General features: G+C 39.0%; 1 protein-coding gene across 2 annotated transcripts in view; it reads right to left on the bottom strand.

Annotated features, from left to right (window-relative positions):
• LOC124102757 (sel1-repeat-containing protein YbeT-like) overlaps positions 1 to 26,053 on the bottom strand; it is a 135,520-nt gene that overhangs the window by 40,293 nt on the left and 69,174 nt on the right. The window contains exon 6 of one of the 2 annotated variants that reach the window (XM_046459224.2): positions 24,512 to 25,512. The exons of the other annotated variant lie outside the window; for it this stretch is intronic. Within the exon in view, the coding sequence (XP_046315180.1) occupies positions 25,495 to 25,512 (18 nt within the window). The 3' untranslated portion in view covers positions 24,512 to 25,494. Of the gene's footprint in view, positions 1 to 24,511; positions 25,513 to 26,053 lie in introns of those variants that run through there. 2 annotated transcript variants of the gene reach the window in all.

Raw genomic sequence — 26,053 nt, forward strand, 5'->3', positions numbered from 1 at the left:
ATAAAAAAAAAAAGAAAATGGAGTCAAAAAAAAAAAATTCAACATCACAGCAGATGCTGGCGGGGCTGCAGACATATTAGGCAGTGGAACTTGCAGGCGCCCAGCCCAAGGCTGCGGTTCCCCCACTGGACCACCGCCCCACGTTCCAAGACTTCTCCTTCTGCCGGTATGCCTTTGGCACAGGGAGCCCACCTCTTTAGGAAGGAAAAAAGAAAATATGAATGTACATCTTCCATTGTTCTATAACAGTTTCATCTGATCTATTATATATATATGTGTGTGTATTATATGTATGTGTGTGTGTCTAAATTCTGAATCATGCTATAAAACACTGAGAAGAATTCACTGGGTTGAGGTCAAAAAGTATGAAAAGCCGCAAGCTAGAGCCGGGGAAGAGTGTGGAGGGGGCAGGAGAAGTAGTGAATCAAAGATGAACCTGGAAAAACAATAGGAAATAATACAAGGGAAGCCTTGTAAGCCTTTTTGACACGATTAAATGTCTGCTCTGTGCACACAACCAGGTCTCTTTCCTCTTCTCCACCATGGGTGGAGCAGCACTTGCCCTCTCCAAAAGTCAGGTGGATGCTGCCTCCAGAACTATAAGCAAAGCTAAATCAACCTCTTCTCTTCCTAACTTAAAAAAAAAAAAAGTTTGATGTCCTTTGGCAGCATGAAGTCACTAAACATTTTTAAATGAGTGACATAATCAGACTGCACACTTCGCAAAGATTGCCTGTCACTTGAAATGAATCATTTCTGCAGCCAATTTTTTTTTTCACTGCTAGATCAGAATTCCTAACTACTTTCAAGTGCTTTTAGAGTAAAGACCCAAGTCTTTCCCAGGTTTACAGGACCCTTCTATATCTGAGACTGAGGGTAAACCTCACTTGAGTTCTTCCCACCCAACTGCACCCATCTCTAAAAGCAAGTTCTTTCCTTCCTTCTGAGCACCACTCAGCCACTCTCAGACCTATGCCGGGACATTTTTGTCCTTCTGCTTGCCTTTTGCTGGGTGCATTCCCCCTCAACCCCAGCAGGGACTCAAGCTGAAAACCAATAGGGCTCCCCCCTCAGGAGGCATTTGTCTAAGCTCCAAAGACTTTCTTCTGTCTTGAGATTTCAAAGCCTACCACACCCATCATTTGCATAACTCTTTTAAGGTCTCTGTATGCATTCATTAAAAATTGCAAATGCTTGGGGCTGGGGATGTGACTCAAGCAGTAATGTGCTCACCTGGCATGCGCAGGGCACTGGGTTCGATCCTCAGCACCACATAAAAATAAAATAAAGATGTTATGTCCCCCGAAAACTGAAAAATAAATTTTTAAAAAAATTGCAAATGCTGGACGAGGCGTCACCTTCCTGTAATTCCAGCACTTCCTAGCCAGAGGCAAAAGGATTGCAAATTCAAAGACAGCCTTAAGGGCCCCTGGGTTCAATCCCTGGTTAAAAATAAAACAAAACAAAACAAAAAAATCCCTGCAAAGACACTGCATTGTGTCTGTGGGCTCTTTGTTGCAGCATCTAACACAGTGAGCAGCCCACAGCAGTACTTAACAGATATGTTCAGTGAGTGGATATTAGCAAATGTGAACACATCACCTGGAAGCATCAATTAAAAACTATTTTAACAATACAATTGGTAGGATAAGCAGTATCAATGGAGAGGAACAAGCAGTTGCAATTATTTGGGATGTAAAATTGACAGTATGAGCATCTGACTCAATAACTTGCTCAGGCTGGCCTCCAACTTAAGATGCTTTTGCCTTAACCTCCCTAGTTGCTAGGATTATAAGCATGTGTTCCTAAAATGTGCCCAGACCCATTATATTTTATATGCGGAGCTAATTGCACTTTACCTGGAAGCTAGCTATGTCTTCCCTGGCATAGATGTCTTTCTATAGGATAGTACCACTATAAAACTCCATTTAGCTAATGCAATGGGAGAATCATGACCCTAAAGACTAACACTCTTAACCACTTAAGACTAATGTACCTCCTTTTCTATTCTGATAAGTCCTCCAGGCAGAGCAGGAAAGAAATCAAATGTTAATTCTCCTAGTTCAGAAAATTATAGCTCTAACAATTTGGATGGGGGCAGGGTCCCCTTTTTATTTGAGTTTCTTTCTCAAAATAGGTATGGATAACACCTCCCAATTTAGTATTTGTCCTTGAGAGATTTCCATGTGCTTCATTTAATTAGGTCATAATTAGAGGAACCAGTGGGCACACTAAGAAATATCAAAAGACCCAACCCTGAGGACTCCCATTCATCCAGAAGCACAGAACAACAGGCTCTTCTCAGTACAGAAAAAGGATATCTGAGCTGTTCCTCTGACTTTCTGAAGGACACTGAGGGAATCTTACTTATGACTTCAAAAAACACTTGGCATTTTGCCTCTGCAAGTGCCCTGGCAGCCTCAAACTACTACCTATATTACTTTATTACCCAAATCCTTCCAAACTCTCTTTCCACCCTACCCCACACTTAAGAATATTTTTCTTTCTTTCTTCTCTTTATTACATAGATTTTGCTTTTCTAACTAAGAATATTTTACCTTCTTTTTTCACCTCAGGGGTCCTATTGAACCCAGGGGTCCCTAGTATGATTAAGCAGTTTGTGTGTGCTACAGATAAGCCCTCAGTTCAAGGGTCACATAGACGCTACCACCAAGCTTGGTCTCCTCTCATAGCAGGGCTCACTTGATGCTTTGACTATATCCCTTGTCACTTTAAAATTTACATGTTTTTTTTTCATTTTCCCAACCCCCTTTTCCCCCCTGACTTTCTTTTCTCTCATCTTCTTTTTCCTAACCTTCTCCCTGATCTTCTTTTCCTTGATCTTCTCCTTCCTGATCTCTCCTCCATAATGTCATTTTCTCTGAATCACCTCTTTAAAATCCCCCTGTTCCTGCTGATGGGCAGAATCACGGGTTCTGGGACAGGATTCCCCTGTGTTTCTCCTTTGCTAGCAAAACAATAAAACATTTTCCTTTCTCTCAAGACCTGTCTTCGTTATTGGATTGGCATCAAGGATGAGGACAGAACTTTCTGTTACACTCTCACACCCCAGTTGCCGCTTTCCACCAATCCAGCTGGGTTTCACCCACCGTGGGGGCATTTTTTCCAATTCATCTGCTCAGAAGAAGACCCTCCTTTAGAGTGCAGAGGGAATGAGGGAACAGAGGTAAGCTAAGGTGTTGCTGAGAGCTTGGTCCTTGTCCAGAATGTCAATCCAGTAACAAGGACACGGTTTGAAAACAAAAGAAAAATGGTTTATTGCTTTGCTAGCAAAGGAGAAATGCAGGGGACTCCTGTTCCAAAGGCTGTGATTCTGCCTATAAGAAGGAACAGGGGCTTTTAAAGAGGTGACTCAAAGGCTACATTTCATGTGTTTTCTGTCTGGAGATGTAATTTTCTTGTTCATTTGGGAGATAGTCATTTCTGAGATCTTCTGGTACCATCCCCAAAGTCTAGATTGCTTCATTCCTATATTATTTAAGTATGTACTCAAGGACAGATAACTCTGTCTAGGATGGGGAGGAAAGGTAATCCTATTTCCCCTGAGATCAGGGAGGAGCAGGAAGAGAGGAAGAGAAAGAAGCATGTCCATTTTTAAAATTAGTTGCAGTGGAACACTCTTACAAAGGGAGGACAGTAGTTTCCTCTTTGGGGGGAAGAGACAAAACAAAGTCTGGAAATAGAGACGTCAATCATATGGTCTGGGGACTCCATCAGTGTTGAGAGTGTTTTCCTTACATGCACAAGCCCTGGGTTCATCCCCAGCAATATCACAGGAGAAGTGACTCCAGAGAAGCTCTGAGGAGCTCCTGAAGAGAAGGGGAAACTTGACTTAGGACTAGCAGGGTCCTTGGCTTTTGTGATGGAAAAGAATTTCAGTATGTACCACTCAGAGGCATAGTCAAAGGCTTATTTAAGAAAGTAGATACATATTCAAGGGAGAATGTGGGCATCTCCAGAATGAGAGATGCATTTTGGGGGTTTCCATATTGATTTATTCATTCATTCATTCACTTATACCGGGGGTTGAATGAAGGGGTGCTCTATCACTAAGCTAACATCTCCAGCCCTTTATATCTTTTATTTTTGAGACTGGGTCTTGCTAAATTGCCCAGGCTGTCTTCAAACTTGTGATCCTCCTACTTCATCCTTCTGAGTTGCTGGGATTACAGGCCTTTGCCACCATGACAGGCCCAACTCTTTTAAAGGAAACTTGATGAGGATGGGTATAGGAAGATATGTAGAGGATGACATCAGTCTAGTGATCTCGAGGCAGTTTATGGTGGTGTGGTCATCCTCAAGATGCTTAGGTTGAGGATGCAATCCTCAATAGATCAGATCAATAGCTATTGCTGGAAAGTCCCCTAAATTATAGGTTTCTCAAAATATCATATCTCTCTGCTGAATCTACTTATTGGTGGACTAATTAACAGTGCACAAGGTGAAGGAAAAGCAAGGAATGAGAGCTGGGTAAACGAGGAATGAAAGATGGAGACAAGGCAAAGGTACACAGTGTATTTGTCCGAGCTGACAAATAAAGGCCATCTCTCTACAAGAGAGAGATGCAAAAAAAGGCTTGCTTGGGTTCTGGGATTTTTTTTATAGGGCAGACTCAGGAATCAGAGCTGGCAGGTCCTGATGCTGGTGTTTAAGGGTTGGATTGGTATGAGGGAATGATGAACCTTTTTCAGAAAGGCACGTGGGTGGGAAAGCAAAACTTTTTCCTTAAAATGGTGACTGTCACTTAAGATGGCCATCCAGATCCTAAACAAGGACCTTATACAAGGTGGATTTACAGATTTCCCAGGAATTTGGAATTGCTAGGCCAGGGAGAGAGACTGGCTTGGAGAGTGACAGGCCTCGAAAGTATGTAGAATTCTGAATTAAAATTTTATGTCCTTGGCCTTCCTTTATGTCTCCTTTCTACCTACTTATTACTTTTTCTGACTTCAGAACCACAAAAAAAGAAAAAGAAAAAGAAGGAAGGAAGGAAGGAAGGAAGGAAGGAAGGAAGGAAGGAAGGAAGGAAGGAAGGAAGGAAGAAGTGAATGTTGGAATTTTTTTTTTTTTTAATATACCAGGAATTGAACCAGGGACTTTGCACATGCTTGGCAAGCAGTCTACCACTAAACTACATCCCAAGTCTTGAGCAGGGGCTTCTTAAGCTTCCATAGCCTGTACATTAAAACCAAAGTGAATGTATGAATTTTTCATACATTCAATTATCACATCATACTTATCACCTTGGTACATGATGTCTTTCCATTGTAATATGTACCGTCTTGTGCTGTGATGACTCAATTTTGTCATCAGTATTCTCTATTCAAACTACTTTTCTGAAAAATAATTATTTCTGCCATGCACAAATGGTGTCTACTCTGCCTTCACTTGACAAGAATGTTTCATTTACATATTTAGTCCACTTCTGTTTTTTCTCATCAGCCTGTGATGATTGAAATGGTGTTATTTAATGCCAACATAATTACACAAAACACAAAACAAGCCTAAGAAATTGAGAGATAGCCCTCAGTTTCAAAATGATCCAGGGGTTACCAAATACACTAGTGCTAATTTTTTAAAGATGAAAACAGTAATTTTCAATTTCTTTACTATCTTTTTAAACTTAACTTTTAACTGATACAAAACCAGAAATTCTACATCTTAATGGGGTACCATGTGATGTTTTGATTGATACATGTATATATTGTGCAAATGAAATCAAGAGAAAGCCTGAATAAACCCTCTAACTTCACTTGCTTTTAGTTACTAGCTTTTATCACCAATTTTAGATGTCACATAGCTGAGCAACATATTACCATTAGCTTTGCTATAAATAACACCTCTGGCATGTAGGTCACGATGTTAACAGTAGTCTAAATTGTTTTTCAGGAACTTGGAGTTAGCTGAAACCTGTTGAAACCACCAACCCTTCACTGGGGCCTGTGCAAGTGTACAATGGATAACTTTTTTTTTTTTTGGAAGGGGAGGTTACCAGGGATTGAACTCAGAGGCACTCCATCACTGAGCAACGTCCCCAGCAATGGATGACTTTTGATGTCAGAGGGCAAAAGTTCAACCCTAGGAGCATGCTCACACTGCCATTTTCTGAACATGAGCTCTGTGAAGAGCCATGAAGTTTGCTTATATATGCATTTCACTTTGCCTTACTTCCTGTCACTTTTCTGTACGCCTTATCCCACACTAATTCTTTACCGCATAAACACCAGTAAACCCAATACTTGAGCCATTTTGTGAATAATCTCTCTTTTGCAAAACTCACTGGTTCAGTGTTTAGCCTAGGGTATGATGGGTGAAGTGGGCCTGGCTCAATAACATAATCAGGTTAAACATATCTATTTCCTCAAATATGCATACGGTAAATACTATCTATAGGCACCCTAATCTGAAATAGCACACTAAAACATCTCATTCCAACTGCAACTTAGTAGCCATTGATCAACTTTCACCTTACTCCCTATTTCCCCAGTTTCTGGTAAAGACCATTTGATTCCCAACTTCTATGAAATCAACTTTCTTAGATTCCGCATATGAGTGATATCACATGGTACTTGTCTTTCTCTGCCTGGCTTATTTCTCTTAACAAAACAATTTCCAGTTCTATCTATGTTATTGTAAACGACAGGATCTCATTCTCTTGTATGGCTAAATAGTATTCCATTGTGTATGTGTATCACCTTTTCTTATTCATCAGTTGACAGACACTTAAGTTGTTTCTATTTCCTGGCTACTGTGAAGTACTGCGGCAATGTGCTCAGGAGTGCAGATGTCTCTTTGATGTATCGATTTCAGTTCCTTTGGACATATACCCAGGAATAGGATTGCTTAATCATGTATAGATCTATTTTTAATGTTTAAATGAACCTCCATAGTGTTTTCCATATGGGCTATAGTAATTGACATTCCCACCAACAATGTGCAATGTTCCTTCCCTTTTCTCCACATCCTTACTGATACTTATTATCTTTTTTGTCTTTGAGAATAGTCATTCCCCTAAGTGAGGTGATATACCATTATCATCAGAAATTTACATTTCTCTGATGATTAATGATGTTGAACATTCTTCATATACCTGTTGGCTATTTGTATGTCTGCTTTTCAGAAATGTCTACTTAAGTCTTTTGCCCATTTTTTATTTGGGTTATTTGATTTTTTTGCTAATTTAGTTTGGGGGATTTTTCAAATATATTCTGAATATTAACCCCTTGTCAGATGAATAGCTTGCAAATATTTTCTCCTATTCTGTAAGTCGTCTCTTCACTCTGATTATGTTTATTTTGCTATGCAAAAGCTTTCTAATTCAATGTTTATTTGTCTATTTGCTTTGGTTTCCCTGTGCTCTGGGGATTTTTTCCAAAAAATCCTTGGTCATTCCAATATTTGTAAACATTCTCCCTAGATTTATTTCTAGTGGTTTAATTGTTTTGGGTCTTACATGTAAGTCTTCAATTCATTTAATTATTTATGGACCTTTATTTTATTTATTTTTATGTAGTGCTAAGAATTGAACCAAGTGCCTCATGGATGCTAGGCAAGTGCACTACCACTGAGCCATATCGCCAGCTCCATTCAATCCATTTAAAACTGACTTATGTTCCATTGGCCCATGTGTCTGTTTTTATTCCGGTAGCATACTAGTTTGATTACTATATTGACTGGCATTAGAATTGTTTCTTCTAGTTGTATGATGAATGTCATTGGAATTTTAATAAAAACTGAATTGAATATATAGATTATTTTGTATAATATGGACATTTTAATAATATTGATTCTTCCAGTCCATGTTTTTCCATTTTTGTATGAAGCCTCTATAATTTCTTTATCAAATGTTTCACAATTTTTTTTTAGTTGAATATGGCCACAGTACCTTTGTTTTACTTGTTTATTTATTTCATTAGGTGCTGAGGATCAAACCCAGTGCTCCACATGTGCAAGGCAAACGCTCTACCACTGAGCCACAACCTCAGCCCCTATGTTTCACAATTTTTATTGGGGAGATTTTCACTTCTTTGGTTAAATTTATTTATATTTTATTTTTTGATACTTATTGTAAATGAGATGACTTTCTTGATTTCTGTTTCAAAGAGTTTGGTAATGTTATATGGCCATGTTCCTTATTTTTATTTGTTGGATTTGTTTATGAGTTCTAATAGTTTTTTGGTGGCATTTTTGGGGTTTTCTATATATGATCATGTCATCTGTAAATGAAAACAATTTAACTTCTTTTCTTTCTCTGGCCTGGTTGTTCTTACTAGGACCTCTATTACTATTGTTTAATTAAGTGGTAAAAGTGGTCATCCCTGTCTTTTTCCAGATCTTAGAGAGAAAACTTTAAAGTTCTTCCTCATGTCACATGTTAGCTGTCCATCTATTATACACAGCAATTTGGATGTTAAGGTGCATCCTGTCAATACCTAATTCATTCAGGATTTTTATCATAAAGAAAAGCTAAGTTGCCTTTTCTGCATCTATTGAGATAATATTAGTTTTCTATTCCTTCATATTGTTGATGTGATTTGTTACCTCATTGATTCGTGAATTTTAAGACATCATTGCATTCCTGGGATAAATCTCACATGATAGAGAATAATCTTTTTAAATATGCTATTGAGGGGCTGGGATTGTAGCTCAGCGGTAGAGCGCTCGCCTAGCACAGGCGGGACCAGGGTTCGATTCTCAGTACCACATAAAAATAAAGGCATTGTGTTGTGTCCATCTATACCTAAAAAATAAATATTAAAAATAAGTAAATAAATAAATATGCTATTGAACTTGGTTTGCTAGTATTTTTTTTTAAGATGTTTACATCTATATTCACCAAGGATGTTGGCTTATAGATTTATTTTTTTTCTTGAATTCTTGTCGGGTTTTGGTATCAGAATAATGTTGGCTTTGTAAAATATGTTTGGAAAAATTTTCTCCTGGTCAATTTTTCGGAATAGTTTAAGAAAAAAATGGTATTGATCCTTCTTTAAATGTTTAATAGAACTCAATAGTGAAGCCATCTGGTTCTGGACTTTTCTTTGACAGAAGACTTTTACTGATTTGATCTCATTTCTTGTTATTTTTAATGTTTTTATGATTCACTCTTGGTAAGGTGTATGCATTCAGGAATTTGTCCATTTCTTCAAGATTTTCAAATTTGTTGGTGTATGGTTGTTCCTAATAATTTCTAATTATCTTTTGTATTTCTGTGATGTCAGTTGTAATTTGTTGAGGATTTTGCATACATGTTTATCAAGGATATTACCCTTTTTTGTTGTGTCCTCATTACTATGAACAATTCTAAACTGTGGTGTCAGTCATAGTAGCTCCCTTTTGATCTCTGACCCTATATATTTGAGCATTCTCTCTTTTTCTTAGTTCATCTAGCTAAGGGTTTGCCAATTTTGTTTATAATTTTGAAGGCTCAAACATTGTTTGAAGTATCTTGCTTCCCTTTCTGCTCTTCAAGGTTGGGGGAGAAGTATGAAGGTAGCCAGCCGCCTGGTGAGTGCACCAGTGGTTCAGACTGTGGGTAATGGCCTAGGAGTAAGGACCATGGGGCTCTTTCCAGCGCTGGGGCAGGTACTGGGCTTCAATCTAATGTATGGACTTAATTCCCTCTTCTTCCCCCAATCAGCAGGTATCTCTCTCCCCACTTCTTGGAGTTGTGGGAGGAATAGTACCACTACTCTTTTCTTCCTGCTTTCTTTAGTGTGTGTTCTTTTTTTATTCAACCAAATTCAGGTGCTATACATTATTATTATTATTATTATTATTATTATTATTATAATACTAGGGATTGAACTCAGGAGCACTCGACCACTGAGCCACATCCCCAACCCTATTTTGTGTTTTATTTAGAGACAGAGTCTCATTGAGTTGCTAACCTTTGCTGAAGCTGGCTTTGAATTCGTGATCCTTCTGTCTCAGCCTCCGGAGCTGCTGGGATTACAGGTGTGTACCACTGCACCCAGCTCAGATGCCATAATCTTTCATGTGGTTTTATTGTTGTGAAAGTAGTTTGGTGTGTGAAAAGCTTTCATACTGTTTTTTCTGGGGGGGATAGTATTGCTGGAAAATTTCACCCAGCTGCCATTTTGCTTCACCTCCTATTTTAAAATTTCTTACAGATAGCATAATTCCTCAGAGATCTTGAGACCCCACTGGAAAAAAACACAGCTCTAAAATTTTGCTTGGTAACTACCTTCCTTAACATTCATACAATCCCTTTATTTTAACTTCATGTATTACAACTACTTCTTCAATCCTAAAAATAACTAGCACTTATCCAGTTATGTTATGGTTTCAATATTAGGTGTCCCCCACAAAAGCTCATGTATGAGACAATGCAAGAAAGTTTAGAGGTGAAATGATTGAGTTGTGAGAACTTTTACCTAATCAGTATATTATCCCCTTGATAGGAATTAGCAGAATTGTGACTGAAGGCAGGTAGGGTGCAGCTGGAGGAGGTGGGCTGTTGGGGGCATGACTTTGGGGTATATATTTTGTGAGCTGAGCTTAGACTCTCTCTCTGCTTCCTGGTGCCATGTTCCCAGCTGCTTTTCTCCACCATAGTCTTCTGCTGTGCTATGCTGCCACATTTTAGGCCAAGAACAATGGAGTCAGCCATCTATGCACTGAGACCTCTGAATCCTTGATACCCCAAATAAACTTTTCTTCCTCTAATTGTCCTTTTGTGTGTGTGTGTGTGTGTGTGTATGTATGTATCTGTAGATGGACATTTATTTTTTTATGTGGTGCTGGGAATTAAACCCAGTGCCTCACATATGCTAGGCAAACACTCTACCACTGAGCCACAACCCCAGGCCCTCTCTAATTGTTTTCATCAGATCTTTGTGATCAGCAAAAAAGCTGACTAAAACAAGTTGAGATACCAGCTTTTAGTAACAAAGTATATCCTAAAAATGTTCCCTAAACCTTCTAGAGTTCCAGGTGGTCTCTCCCTCCTTTCTCTAAACCAAAAATATATTGATTATACACTAATTTGGCAATTATCATTGATGATTTTTAGATTTATTGTCATGTCTTTTGTTATTATTTTGTATTTCCATTTAGCCTTTCATGAGTTTATGCCTGGTCTCTACCAGATTTTAGTCAGTATTTCTGCAAAAAAAGTAGCAACTACCTCCTTATTGTATATTCCATTTGGATCTTTACACTGTCTAGAGACATTATCTGTGATGATTGACAGGAAAGTTTATCTGATCATTTTGTGTTCTTTTTACAACACCTACATGGTCCTCCTCAAATCTTTAGTATGGTATTGTTCCATCATTCCTCTTGATCCCTGTAAATAATACTTAGTTATTTACAGAATGTCAATTGGATCTCTAAGAAGCAGAAGCTAAAACATGACTAGAGGTTCAGGAGACTATTAAGGAAATACCTATGAAGAGAAAGAGGAGAAGGAAGACAGGAAGAGATTTCAGATAATGTTATAAATCTGACACCTGTGGGAAGAAAGACTGGGAAGAGTCTCATAGAAAGACTCATATCTGTGGCTTGGGAGGCTCACACAGGAGGATTGCAAGTTCAAAGCCTCAGCAATGGTGAGGCCCTAAGCAACTCAGTGAAACCCTGTCTCTAAATAAAATGCAAAATAGGGCTGGGGATGTGGCTCAGTGGTTGAGTGCCCCTGAGTTTGATCTCTGGGGAGGAGGAGGAGGAGGAGGAGGAGGAGAAAAAGAAGGAGAGGGAAGGGGAGAAGAAGAAGAAAGAAAAAGAAAGACTCATATCTTAGAAAATCTCAGATGGACAGGTCGCACACCTGTGATCCCAGTAGCTGGGTGGGGCTGGGGTGGGGCTGAAGCCAGAGGATTGAAAGTTCCTCAGCAACTTAGCGAGGCCCTAAGCAACGTAGCAAGACCCTGTCTCAAAATAAAATATAAAAAGGAATGGGGATGTGGTTAAATGTCCCTGGATTCAATACTCATTACTTAGAAAGAGATGGAGAAAGGGAGGGAGAGGGAGGAAGGAAGGAAGGAAGGAAGGAAGGGAGGGAGGGAGGGAGGGAGGGAGGGAGGAAAGAAAGAAGGAGGGAGGGAGGGAGGGAGGGAGGGAGGGAGGAAGGAAGGAAGGAGGGAGGGAGGGAGGGAGGAAGGAAGGAAGGAAGGAGGAAGGGAAGAAGGCAAAGGGAGGATGGGAGGGAAAATCTCAGCTGGCCCCCATAACCTGAACCAGCTCTGGCACACAGACTGGAATCAATGATTGGCTTGGGAGCAGCCTGGGAAGTATGACATATCCTTGCAGTAGTGGAGCCCAAGGAGTGTCACCCCAGTGGTTTCCCCCACCACACTGGTTCTCTTTTTGTTTTTTATTTTTGCACAGCTGGGGATTGGACACAGGATCTCCCATATGCTAGCCTAGTGTTCTCTCATAGAGCCACATCCCCAGCCCTTTCAATTTTATTTTGAGATAGGGTCTCACTAAATTGCCCTTAAATCACTTAAATTTATAATCCTCCTGCATCAACCTGAGTACCTGGGAAGACAGAGGTGCACCAGGCATCTGGTCCACATACGGCTTTATGAAATTGAATGCAACTCAAAGTGTTTATGCCCCAAATAGTGTTTGCTTACAAACTCTTACACAAATATCTGCATTTAAAGCTTCTTTACAAAGTATAAAATAAATATCTTAAGATAGCCGGAGAGTGGCGCACCCTGCCTATAATCCCAGTGGCTTGGGAAGCTGAGGCAATAGGATTACAAGTTCAAATCCAGCCTCAGCAACTTATCGAAGCCTAAGCAACTTGCTGAGACCCTATCCTAAATAAAATATTAAAAAGGCTGGGGATGTGGCTCAGTAGTTAAATGTTTCTTGGTTCAATCCCTGGTGCAAGGGGGGAAAAAATCTGAAGGTATTTCACAAATTATTAAACACATTAGTGATTTGGACAAAGAGGAAATTGGATGACTTTGAAAAACGCTTAAGACTCAAGAACTTCCAGAGAAGAAAGGTATCTCCTATAGGACTCAAAGTACTCAATTCCTGGTCTCAAAGTACCTCCAGACTGTACCCAGTGCCTCTGCTCTTCCCAACTCCCTAGTCATGCCCTGGTTCTCCAAAATATATTACACAACAGGGTCAGGTAAAACTTTTAAAAAGTGCCTCTTCTATGGAGAGGGAGGTTTGGGAATAGACTTTTCAGCTTTTTCCCACACTTACTATATTTATGGAATAAATCCATGCCTCAACTTGATTCTGTTGCTTCCAAAATATGCCCCCCATTGAGGTAACCCTCCATGACCTGGGAAAACTCCAAGATTCGGTTCAATTCCGCCTCAAGTATGCGTGGGATTTCTTTGGCACCTTTATGTATAAATGTATGTGTGTATCTGTGCTAGAAATGTAAACAGTAGGAGCTGGAGTGAATGCTCAAAGAACAGCTTCTGGAAATGCATATTCTGTTTAATATTTTTGCTGTGTTTATTTTCTGTTAACATCCCAAGAGGAAAATGGGGGTAGGAACAGCAGAAGAAAGAGGCATGGAAAAGCCTTAATGTTCTTACCGATATCTTAAAGATGGAGCAAAGCCAGACTGAACATGAAACAGACTCAGTATCATAAGCCTCGGTGTTGGCATGGTTACTGAGGCACTGGGTTTTCATCTACAGGAATGGGAAGTATGAGGAAATGAGTGAGGAAGGCCTAAAGAACTGTATCCGAAGTCGTGGTGAGAGGGCAGAAGCTGTGACAAATTAGAGAGAATTTGGCCCTTTTAAATAGGACAGCAGCCTTCCAACTCTAGTCTTGGGAGAGTTCAGTTTTCCCACATCCCCTGTTGTTTAAAGTAATAGAGTAACATAGGTTTTATGTGAAGTCTCCTTATGATTAAATGTGAGTTCAAAAAACAATATATGACACTCTTCAGGCCAAGGAAACACAGCTACAAAACAGCTTTATTTCACAGGCCACTGAATTTCAGCCTCTTCCCTACTGTGATGTCTTTCCAGAGATGCTTACATTGTAATGGCTTATAAACCTTGGAAAGGATAAGCTTCAGCAAGTTGGATTTTTAGACCGAAAAAAAGGCAGGATTTTAGACATGGCATCTTCTTAGTAGCCTCCAAACCTCAAATGTATACTTGTGCTCATTCTAAATAGATTTGAGACTAATCTTGGTTTGAAACCTTAGACCAAATGAATATTTTGATTTTCTATAAGATTGACATCCATTTCTTGTAACAGTGTTACTTCAGCGCACAAAGAAAAAAGCACATAGACATTATTTAGGGTAAGTACTCTAATTTTATTTAAAAAGTAAAATCTTTGGTTTAAAGGAGCTTTTCCCCAGTCAGTGCATGAGAATGAAAAGCCTTCCCTGGTTTGCCCTAGACCTCACATTTGGCTGGTCATGGACAGTCTGCACTGTCAGTCACCACCCCTAATTTAAAAAGCACCCAGATAAAGGAAAAAGTAATTATCTGTTCAAGGCCTGGTTCTATAGCTTAAATGCTTGAATGACTCCCCAAAATCCCACTGGGAAACACAGGCACAGAAGTGCTACAGCATCTCATCTTTTCTGTTGAAAAGTTAAAATAGGGCATCTCGTCACCATGGTTACAGCATTCTGTGGGTAGTCTCGGTCCCTTACTAACCAAAAAGATCAGTTAAGTGATCAACAGGGAATGTGAAAGCAGCTCTGCCGACAGGCTCATAGCCACGAAGGAGTTTACTGGCAGCCTGGGGCACCTCAGAACACACATATCCTTTCATATCCTTTCAAATAACAGGTCTGCACAAGGAGTAAACATTTTCAATGTGTTTTCCAATATACATAATTGCAAAACTCAGTGTGAATTTGAACTTATTTTAAAAAATTAATTAGAAGATACAAGCAGGGTATGGTGTGCACGCCTGTGATCTCAGCTGTTCGGGAGGCTGAGACAGGAGGACCACAAGTTCAAGGACAGCCTCAGCAACATAGCAAGACCCTGTCCCAAAATAAAATTAAAAGAGCTGGGGGAAAAAAAAGAGCTGGAGCTCAGTGATAGAATACTTGATTAGCATGTGCAAGATCCAGGTTTAATCTCACTACTGCAAACATAGTAATATTAATAATAATAATTTTCAGATATAAATATTCATTATAGGTATAAAAAGATAACTTGCATTAATACTCATACTAAATATATTTAAGATTAAAATAATTGAATTGAACCTCAGAGAAACAAAATATATGGTCTTCCAAAAAAAAATATATACAAATTTAGATGAATGTATCCATTCAGCCAGCCTGTATCATCTTCTATGTGATAAACATCATGCTAGATCTTATGAGTAATACTAACAAGAAATAGGCAACAGAGCTGAGGACATAGCTCAGTCGTAGAGCCCTTGTGTCTTATGCTTAAGGTACTGGATTTGATCCCCAGCATGGCCAAATAGAAAAAAAAGAGAGGAAACATCCCATCTTCAAATCACTCATTAGCTAATCAGAAAATTGCAAATGAGAAAAATTATTAGCCAGCATAATAGGTGCTATACAAAAGTTATGTGTAAATTATTAATGGGACCTCCCCCCCAAAAAAAAGAATTGCTTAGAAAAATACAGGGAAGAAGACCATTTGGGCTGGCTTTTAGTGGATAAGCAAGCAGAGGAAAGAGCTCCCCATGTGGAAGGGCATCTCACCACAGGCAGTGACAGTGAGGAGACATTGCTGCTAGAGCCCCTGGAGTCCATGCTTCAGAGACTGAAGCTGAGGCAGGGAGGTTATTCAGAGCCAGACTAGGTAAAGCCTTTCATGCTGGGTTTAATAGTGCAGCCAGAAGGAGCCAGTGGGATTTTAGACCAAAAGCAAGATGATTAGATTTGATCTCCAAAGGCTCCCCAAATGTCCTGCAAGAACCAGAATAGGTGGTGATCCATTTCAGTTATAGAATGAGCATCCTGCACTGATGTACCAGACTTCATGTTTGAAGCACTCTTCTTTTATTAAATGTCTACTCATTTAAAAAAAAAGATCTATTCTTGAAGGCAATCCCAGCAACTTGGAAAATTGAGGCAATATGATCACAAGTTTGAGACCAACCTGAGCAATTTAGTGAGAGCCTGTCTCAAAATTTTAAGAAAAGGACTGAGGATATAAGATCATTGGTAGGGGGCTTGCCTACCAAGCATGAGACCCTGGGTTTGATCCCCAGTAACACACACACACACACACACACACACACACAGAAAGAAAGGAAAAGAAAAATTTCTGAAGATGCACTGATTAGCTTTCTTTTTATCTTGTTATTTCTAGTTATTTTGTAGATAGAACAAGCATCTCAGGTGATAATTTTAAATCATCTCTCATGAGAGAATGAGTTTAATTAATCACTTTTTCAGGATTCTGAGACTCAAACGTTTTTCATTTGACTCTCATGCATTTTGCATTTTAGAAGCTTTAAAAATATGACCAAACACGTAGCTCAAAGATGTTGGAGATTATTTTTGAAGACTTCCAAAAAAATAATAATCTATAGCACTGCTTTGAAATAAATTAATTCTGGTACTATAATGTATTCTTAAGGGGGAAAAAGTGTGAAAAGGAGAAATAATGCTACAGAATAAAAAGAGGAAAAATCAAGAAAAAAAAATGACAAAAGAGATTTCAAGGAGAGTTTGAAGCTATGTTGCACAGTGTTCCCTAGGTAACGGTAAATCTTTCTTACCTTCTTCCTCTGCTATTATTGGCGAGTCATGAAATCTAGACAATATTTAATCACAGCTACATTCACCAGGAATCATCAATAGACACAACCCCAGCAGCCTCTGCTAGCCAGAGGAGTCATCAAGAATTACAGGAACAGGACTTCACTCATAGCCCTGGAATAATTTCCTGCTGATTCAACAAGAGGTGGTTACTGAATTTGATTTGGAAAAAAAAGGCCAGGCCACCCACATCTCCAGGTAATAAGCTAACCATACACACATGATCTGTTGTAACAAAACAACACCTTAATTTTCCCATTTTATGGAAGAAATAACAGCCCTAGAGAAGATAGTAATGTTCCTAAAATCATATAGCTGGTAAGCGGCAGAAATAAAATTGGACCCCTAACTTTTTGACTCCAAAACTTGTATTCCTTCTCTCTTTTCTTTAATCCGTGGTGCTGGGGATTGAACCCAGGCCTTATGTGCATGCAAGGTAAGCACTCTATCAACTGAGCTATATCCCCAGATCCTCCTTCTCCTTTTTTGAGATAGTGTCTTGCTAAGCTGCTGAGGCTACAACTTGTGATCCTCCTTCCTCTGCCTCACAAGTAACTGGGTTATCAGCATTCGTCACCATACCCAGCTGAGCTTGTGCTCTTGATCAGGGATAACCACCAACAGAAAGAGGAATGTCAAGTGCATGCCCAGTAAGACAGGAGGGAATTACATAGTTCTTAGTAGAGGAAGCTCCTTGTTTAAACTAAGGACCAAGGTAATCTTTAGGGCAAGAGTGACATTTGACTTGGGTCTTATGATCTGTACAAATGAAAAAGATAAAGAAAGCCCATTCTAGGTTTCAATTTCATGTAAACGTGAAGAAATGTAAATCTGTGAAGTAAGGGTAAATTTGTAAGTAATTACCCATTCAATGGTGTATTATATTGTTAAGGCAAGATTGCAATAAATCACGGAGTTGATCTTAAAGCAGGAGATGGAACCTTTATTCACCAGCTGGAGGTCCGGATCCACCAGCTGGTGGGCCAAGGGGTAGGCTTCAAGTCTAAACCATTAAACCCCCTACCCAGGTTTGAGTACATCTTTTCTAGTCCAAAACCATATTAAAGCGTAAGTGGCTGTTGCTATGATTAAAATCCATGAACAAACGTCATGAGATCTAAAATCATAAGCAGAAAAGGGAGTGGGCCAAAACTTCCCTACTTGAGTTAAAGAATGGTTACTAACATCTAGACAATCAATCTCTGACAGGGTACATTGTCCAAGAAAAAATGGGAACCCAAGAGAGAACACTTTTACACTGTATAAGAATTGCCATTTTGTGTTGCCAAACATGCTATGCTAAGGAACTATTGATGGGTACAGAGGTGGGGCTTTCTCTGGGAGAAACATTTTTTACATGACATAGAATCTCAAGGCAAAATGGAGTCTGTTTGGTCATTGCCCATATAGCCTGGCCCATATTTACCTAATATTACCTATATGTGTAAGATACCATTCTGGGGATACAGAGGTAAATACAGCAACATGAGGGAAACAATGTTTCTTTAAAAAAAATTTTAAGTGTCCTTATCTTGCAAGGATCACTAGATTGAAGAATAACTGTAACAAGGGGTTGGTAGAGAAGAAAAGGCTGTCAATATAATTTTCAGTAAAGCTTTGAAGTAATCTAGTTGTAATTGTGATTATTAATTTATTACAAAATGATTTTGAAATGGCTTACAAAGATCCCACGGGGGGCGGGGGGGACAACAAAAAAGGAATCTGAGGAAATTGGAGTAAAGATAAATATAAAAAATAATCCAAGGATGGTGATACACACCTGTAATTCCAACTACTAGGAAGGCTAAGGCAGGAAGATTATTTGAGTACAGGAATGCAGGACCAGCCTGGGGAAATATTGCAAGACTTTGTGCTTTGTAGTATTTGTAGTACTTAATATTGAACCAAGGGACATTGTACCACTGAGGTACATCCCCAGCCCTTTCTTTTTTTCTTTCTTTTAAAAGACATGATCTTGCTCAATTGCCTAGGCTGGCCTCAAATTTATGATCCTTGGGCCTCAGCCTCCTAAGTATCTGGAATTAAAGGTATAGACCCTTTCTATTTTTTTATTTTTTATTTAATTTTATTTATTTATTTATTTAGGTACCAGGAATTGAACCTAGGGGTGCCTAACCACTAAGCAATAATCCCTGTCCTTTTTTTATTTTGAGACAGGGTCTTGCTAAGTTAGCTAGGGCCTCACTAAATTGCTGAGGCTGGCTTTGAACTTGTGATCCTTCTGCCTCAGTTTCCTGAGCCACTGGGATTACTGCTGTGCATCCCTGTGCCCAGCAGTAGACCCTTTTTCTGAAAGAAGAAAGAAAGAAAGAAAGAAAGAAAGAAAGAAAGAAAGAAAGAAAGGAAGGAAGGAAGGAAGGAAGGAAGAGGGGTGTGGGGAGGAGAAGAAGATTGAAAAGTCAAATAACTTCTGAAAAGGGCTCTATTGTTCCTAGCAGTCATACCCTGCCCCCCAAAATGAGACAAAACCACTCAATTAAGAAAATAATTTTTGGATGTAGAAATAATGACAGCAACTGACACAAGTTATCATATGCAACTATGGGCCTTAATTAATTTATATATGTATTTCTTCAATTGGGAATCATAATAATCTGAAAAGGCAGGATCTATTTGGCTTCCATTGTTCAGAGATAAAAACTGGGGCTTAGAGAAGTTAAGCAAATTTTTCAAAAGCACATAACCACTAAGTGGGCCTGGTAACCCCAGTCCAAGTGAACTTCCTGCCTACCTCAAACCCAGGAAATAAATCACTAGGTTATATTTAAAATAAATTTCCCTGTAAATCCTGTTAAATTGAAGATTAGCCTAAGGCTGCCTCTGTGTATATATTAAGTTTGGCCTAAAAGTTTCTGTATACATAGTGAACTGTTAGTTAAGATGATATGTAAACAAACTATAACTTATTCTTGTAATAAATAGCTGAACTCAGCCAGCCACATACAGCCAACTGTTCAAATCACATTCATCTGTTTATCATTTGTCAAACCCTTGCAATAAGTAATAAATATTTGAAAAATATATGTGTTTACCCGGATTTGAATGTATACATGTGTTATGGTTTAGATATTAGGTGTTCCCTAAAAACTCATGTATGAGACAATGCAAGAAGGTTTACAGGTGAAGGATTGGGTTACGAGAGCCTTAACCTACTCACTAATCCTCTGATAGGGATTAACTGGGTGGTAACTATAGTCAGGTAGGGTATGACTGGAGGAGGTGCGTTATTGGGGAAGTGCCTTTGGGGTGTGTGTGTGTGTGTGTGTGTGTGTGTGTCTATATAGATAGATAGATAGATTTTTTTTTTTTTTAACACTGGGAATTGAACTCAGGGGCACTCGACCACTGAGCCACATTCCCAGCCCTATTTTGTATTTTATTTAGAGACAGGGTCTCACTGAGCTGGTTAGTGCCTCAATAAATTGCTGAGGCTGGCTTTGAACTCACAGTTCTCCTGTCTCAGCCTTCTGAGCCACTGGGATTACAGACATACACCGCTGCACCTGGCTGGGGTATATATTTTGTCCTGGTGAGACAAGCTTGCTCTCCCCCCCTCCCTTTTTGGTGTGATGTCCTGAGCTGCTTTCCTCCACCACACCTTTCCACCATGATGTTCTGCCTCACCTTGGGCCTCAAGGAATAGAGGCAGCTGTCTATGGAATGAGACCTCGGAAACAATGAGCCCCCAAATACTTTTCCTCCTTTAAAATTATTCTTGCCAGTTCTTTTGGTCACAGTGAGGGGGAAAAAAGAGTTGATTAAAACAACATGTTTCAAAATATTACATGAAACCCTATGAATATATAAAATATTTTGTCAATTAAAATTATTTTTTAAAAAATAAATAACACAAATTAATAGAAAGTAACTACTTTCAAGTAAGATCTGTTGTTAAGTACCTATAAAAAGTAAAAGTCAAAACCTGTTAAAATAAGACACGAATTGTAATCGGTCAGGCTGTCTCCACTTCCATTTTCTATAAGTCACTTCCTTTTCTAGCCTATAAATATAACCTGCCCATATAGTTGGGTGGAGTATTTTAAACCATTTTGGGGCTATACTGATCCTAATTCTAGAATAGCAAATAAAGCCCAATAAGATTTGCAAAATTCGGGGCTGGGAATGTGGCTCAAGCCGTAACATGCTTGCCTGGCATGCGCGGGTGTAGGGCATAGCTGCCCACTTCTCAGTCTTGGGGCCACACATGTGGCTGGGATGGCTCCTGGTGATCAGCCAGGAGGCAGTGCTGTGGGTGGTGACGAAAGAGGAAAGAGGCAGACCACCTCCAGGATAGGTCCGGGACTCTAACATCCTCGTGGACAGCTAGTGCCTTCCCTTAAGGACTATGGGATGGGTGTACGCTTGAACTTGCTCCACCCCTCTGACCTTTATTTTGATTGGCTCCTGTGAAGTATATAAGTGGTGTGTACTTCCTCAATAAATGAGATCCTGCTTCGATTTGGCTCCCTGGTGCATCTGATTGTCTTCCTCCGGTGAGGGAGGGCTGGGTGCGAGCGCCAGTCAACCTTTGGGTTCAATCCTCAGCACCACATAAAAATAAAATAAAGATGTTGTGTCCACCGAAAACTAAAAAATTAAATATTAAAGAATTCTCTCTCAAAAAAAAATCTGCAAAATTCAATTTATTGTAATTTTCTCTTTGAACAATGTTCAAGAAGATAAACAGCAATGTAAAATAATGGTGTATCTGAAATTTCACTTTATATAACCCACCTAAGGATTTTAATATACAGATTCTGATTCATCAGCTTTGGGGTGGGGTTTGAGATCCTGCATTTCTAACCAGCTCCCAGATAATCCCCAAATTTCTGAACCAGGACATACAGTGATTAGCCAAGATACAGTGAGCAATATTCTACAGTTTTGAAGTCAATCTTATAGTATCTTTCAAAGGAAGAAGAAGACATAAAATCATAACATCTCTTCGTATGTGTGAAAGTGTATGTGAGAGAGACAGACCAACAAACATTGGAGATTGAACTCAGGACCTTGCAAATGCTAGGCTCGTGATTTACCTCTAAGCTATATTCCCAGTTTAAAAGCATTTCTTTAGAGAAAAAGGGGGGTGGGGGGACTATACTGTGAAAAGAATGTAGCACTGGAATGATTTGGCCTAACCAAGGAATTTAAAGTATCTAAAGAAAAAAAAATGGATATTCTATTAATAATGTACCTTATGTTCATACTAGTCTAAATTTAATTGCAACAAAATTGTAACTAATGGCTTCAATTAGAGAAAGGTACTGATAATTCAATCTCCATGGTGTGCATGGTAAGAAGGGCTATGGTTCTACTGTCTATGAGAAAGCATTAGAGGCCAAAGCAGAGGGAGATTCAGAGCTAAGGGAAATGAACTCTCATTTTCCTGCCTATAAAACATATTTTTCTAACTGCATGACAGCATCTAAGAATAACACTTTTCAATTAACAAAGGATGGGAAGAAGCTTCCGAGACCGCTGCTTCAGAGCCCACATTTTTTAACAAAACTGCACATATTCAATCACTATTTCACTTTTAATTTAGAATCTGTTGCCAAGGAAACATCAATATCTAAGTACATTTAAGGTAAATCCTTTTCCTTTCGTGGTTTTGGAGGGAATTATTTCGGAAGACAGCAGCAAGCCTGACAGCTGATTTAATCCCCCTTTCCTCCTTCAGTGAGGCAGAGGCAATACATGGCTTGCCAAAAAGACCTAAAGCAATGTGGGTGCAGAATGAACACTTTTGAAAAATCCTATCCCTACAAATACATAATTCAAGTTTCTTAGTTATATAGTGTTTAAGAACTCACAACCAAGAAGAACCCAAACGTAGTTTTGTCTACAAAGTGCTTCTTGGTCATCTGCATCAGGGTGTGTGATCACAGGGAATGGGTGGCCAGGGGCTTATCCAGCTTGAGAGCTCTCTTCAGAAAAAGATTGCAAACTTGTAAATCAAAAAATATCAGGGACTGGAAAAGAAATCAAAGTTATTTATTTATTTATTTTTGAAATATTTATTTATTTATTTAAGTTCTCGGCGGACACAACATCTTTGTTTGTATGTGGTGCTGAGGATCGAACCCGGGCCGCACGCATGCCAGGCGAGCACGCTACTGCTTGAGCCACATCCCCAGCCCCAAGAAATCACATTTAAAAAGTTAAAAACTGTCAAATACTGAAACATTCAATCAACCAGGAAAATGACATATTTTTTTGCATGTGGGGGCGGTACCAGGGATGAAATTCAGAAGCACTCGACCACTAAGCCACATCCCCAGCCCTATTTGTATTTTATTTAGAGACAGGGTCACACTGAGTTGCTTAGCACTTTCTTTTGACAAGGCTGGCTTGGAACTCACAAGCCTCCCAAGCCGCTAGGATTACAGGCATGTGCCACCTTGCCTGGCAGGAAAATGACATAATTTTGTCAATTACCTTCCTAACACATTTCTAAGTCATCTTTTTCCTTATTTATTTGTTTGTTTGTTTGTTTTGGACTTCATGCTCTTTGGGCAACTTTTTGGACAATTATATTTTCTACACAGAGAACAGAAGGACTTCACTATCTCATTGAGCAGGGTTGTTCAAATTTATTTTATTGATGTTTGATAAAAGTTTCAGTTTCTCAACTCATTACTGGTCATTTCATATACATTTTTAGGACTGTGGTCGATATCAGGAAGACTTCTATCAGATTTCTTTAACATGTGAACTCTAAGGTTTAGAAGAATTTTCCACCAGTTGCATCTAAGATACATGTCAAAGCAAAATTTCCTCCTCCACCACCTATGTATTTCTGAAGCTGGGTACCGCACGATCAGCAGGTTGGCCACACCTGTGGCCTTGCACCTGCATGGAGGGCAGTCTGAGTTCTTTGAGGTTGTCATGGTGACCATGGTGGATGTTGCCACACCCACCAGATTGTATGAGGGAAGGTATCCTGGGTGAGGCGGAGGAAAAATAAATATATCCCATAAACCCAAACTAATCATATTCCCAGTTCAGCTTTCCCACAGTTAAGGGCCTACAACCCTCCAATGACAGTTGACACAAGAGCAAATGTGATCAAGAAAAGGCTGGGAATGTGAGCCAATGGTTAAGTAGCCCTGGGTTCAATCCCTGGAACCAAAAAAAAAAAAAAAAAAAGAGGTCAAGGTGCATACCTATAATACCAGCCACTGGAGAGGCTGAGGCAAGAGGACAAAAAATTCAAGTCCAGCTTCAGCAAAATAAAATAAAAAGCACTCAAGATGTAGCTCAGTGGTAAAGTGCCCCTGATTCAATCCTCAGTATCAAAAAATAAAAAGTATCAAAAAAAAAATAAAAACTTCAATAAAATCTAAATTTCACTTAAGTCACTGTAAATCTGCCTCTGACTAAATGTGACTATTTCCTCATGCCAGACAACTTTAACAAAACAACCTTCAGCCCGATGACTTCATGTGAAGGATTGTTTTGTGTTTTTAAAATATCAGCTCATTTAATCTTCACAACTCTATTAGGTTGTCATTGCATGTCTGAGAAAATAGACTCTGAAAGGGCAATCCACTTCAGAAGCACAACGCTGGCACGATCATTTCAAACCTGGAACATGCAAGTGTGCTCTCCTGCATCCTTGAGAGAATAGAATGAGTTTGGGGTGGAAAGAGAGCAAGAAAATACCTTTCTATGCTTTTTTTCTCACATACATGACTACAGGTATGTGAGTGACATGCAGGACCAGCTATGGAAAAGAAGCAAGCAGTGTCTCCCAGGATCCAGTGCAGAACTTAAAGAGACCCAAAGTTAGTGTATTCAATAACTCTCCAGGGAAGTGGACTCTATGGAGCTGAGCTGAGATGCTTACCTGCAGGCTGATATATCTGTGTAAAAAACAGGAGAGCCAAGGTTGCACAAATCAAAACCTGTGCACACTACAGCTTTATTCATTGTACTAAAAAATGGGGCCCAACACAGATGTCCATCAATGAGTGAATGATTAAACATACATACCATGGAATAAAAGGTCAAGCTATTAATACACACAGCAACTTGGATGACTCTCCAGGAAATTATACTGAGTAAAGACATCTTAAACGGTCATGTACTTTATGATTTCATTTATATAACATTCTCAAAATGACAAAATTATAGAAATAGAGAATGGATTATTGATTGCCTGGGATCTGGAATAGGGGCTAGGGCAGATGTGTAGTCATGACAGCAATGTGACAGGAATGCTCTGCATCTTGATTGCAGCACCGAGATGCACTGGCTGTGGCTCTGTCTTATGATTTTAAGACATTACCACTGCAGAAATGGAGTGAGGGGCAACAGGATCTCTATGTATTATTTCCTACCAATATATGTGAATCTACAATTATCCTAAAGTGAAAATTCTAATTTTAGGAAACAACCTATATATTAGGAGCTGATTGTTTACTTTTAGTTTTTCTCCTGTATTTTATGATTCTTTTTTGTAAATTCATTTGAACATGTTAGCCAATTTATTTCTTTAAGACCTAAAACTGTTTGATTATTTGTCATAGAATTCCAAGCCTGAAAATGTATCCTGGGGAGGCTGGGGTTGTGGCTCAGTGGTAGAGCACCTGCCTAGCACATGTGAGGCACTGGGTTCAATCCCCAGTACCACACAAAAATAAATAAAGGCATTGTGTCCATCTACAACTAAAAAAAATTTTAAAAAATGCAACCTGAGGAAAAATCCAAAATGTAGCCGAAGATGTTCACTGGAATATTATTTCCTAGAGCAGAAGGATAAAAGGAAACTTGTATCAATATCAAAGCAGCATTAGATACAAATCATATCCACACAATGGAATGTTCTGCAATCATTAAAGATAATCTAGCAAAAATCAGTGACATGATAAGAGGCAAAACGTTAGCATACCACTAAGGGAGAAAATGAAAATAGAAAACTGTGTATTTGGTATAATTTCACTAATCTATCATGACATGTATAGAATGAGGGAATAATCCAAATGTTAGCAATAATAATAACCAGGCATAGATTTGTGAGTGACTTTTATTCTATTATCTTATAATCTTTTTGGTTTTCTACAATGCACTTGCCACTGGTATGATCCTAGACTAGTTATCTTTCTAAACCTGCTGTCCTCATTTATTCATAAAATGGAGATAATAATAGTACCTTCCTTATATTTTCTACTACATCTATAGTGTTTAGCAAACCATTCAATACATAATAAATGACAAATAAATGTTACTTGTTTGACCAAAAAAAAAAGAATAGAACATGACAGGGACTGGGGATATATATGGATG

The sequence above is a fragment of the Marmota monax genome, unplaced genomic scaffold (genome assembly GCF_021218885.2).
Source record: "Marmota monax isolate L192 unplaced genomic scaffold, Marmota_monax_Labrador192_F-V1.1 WCK01_AAM20220418_F8-fsc00002, whole genome shotgun sequence".
Lineage (NCBI taxonomy): Eukaryota > Metazoa > Chordata > Mammalia > Rodentia > Sciuridae > Marmota > Marmota monax.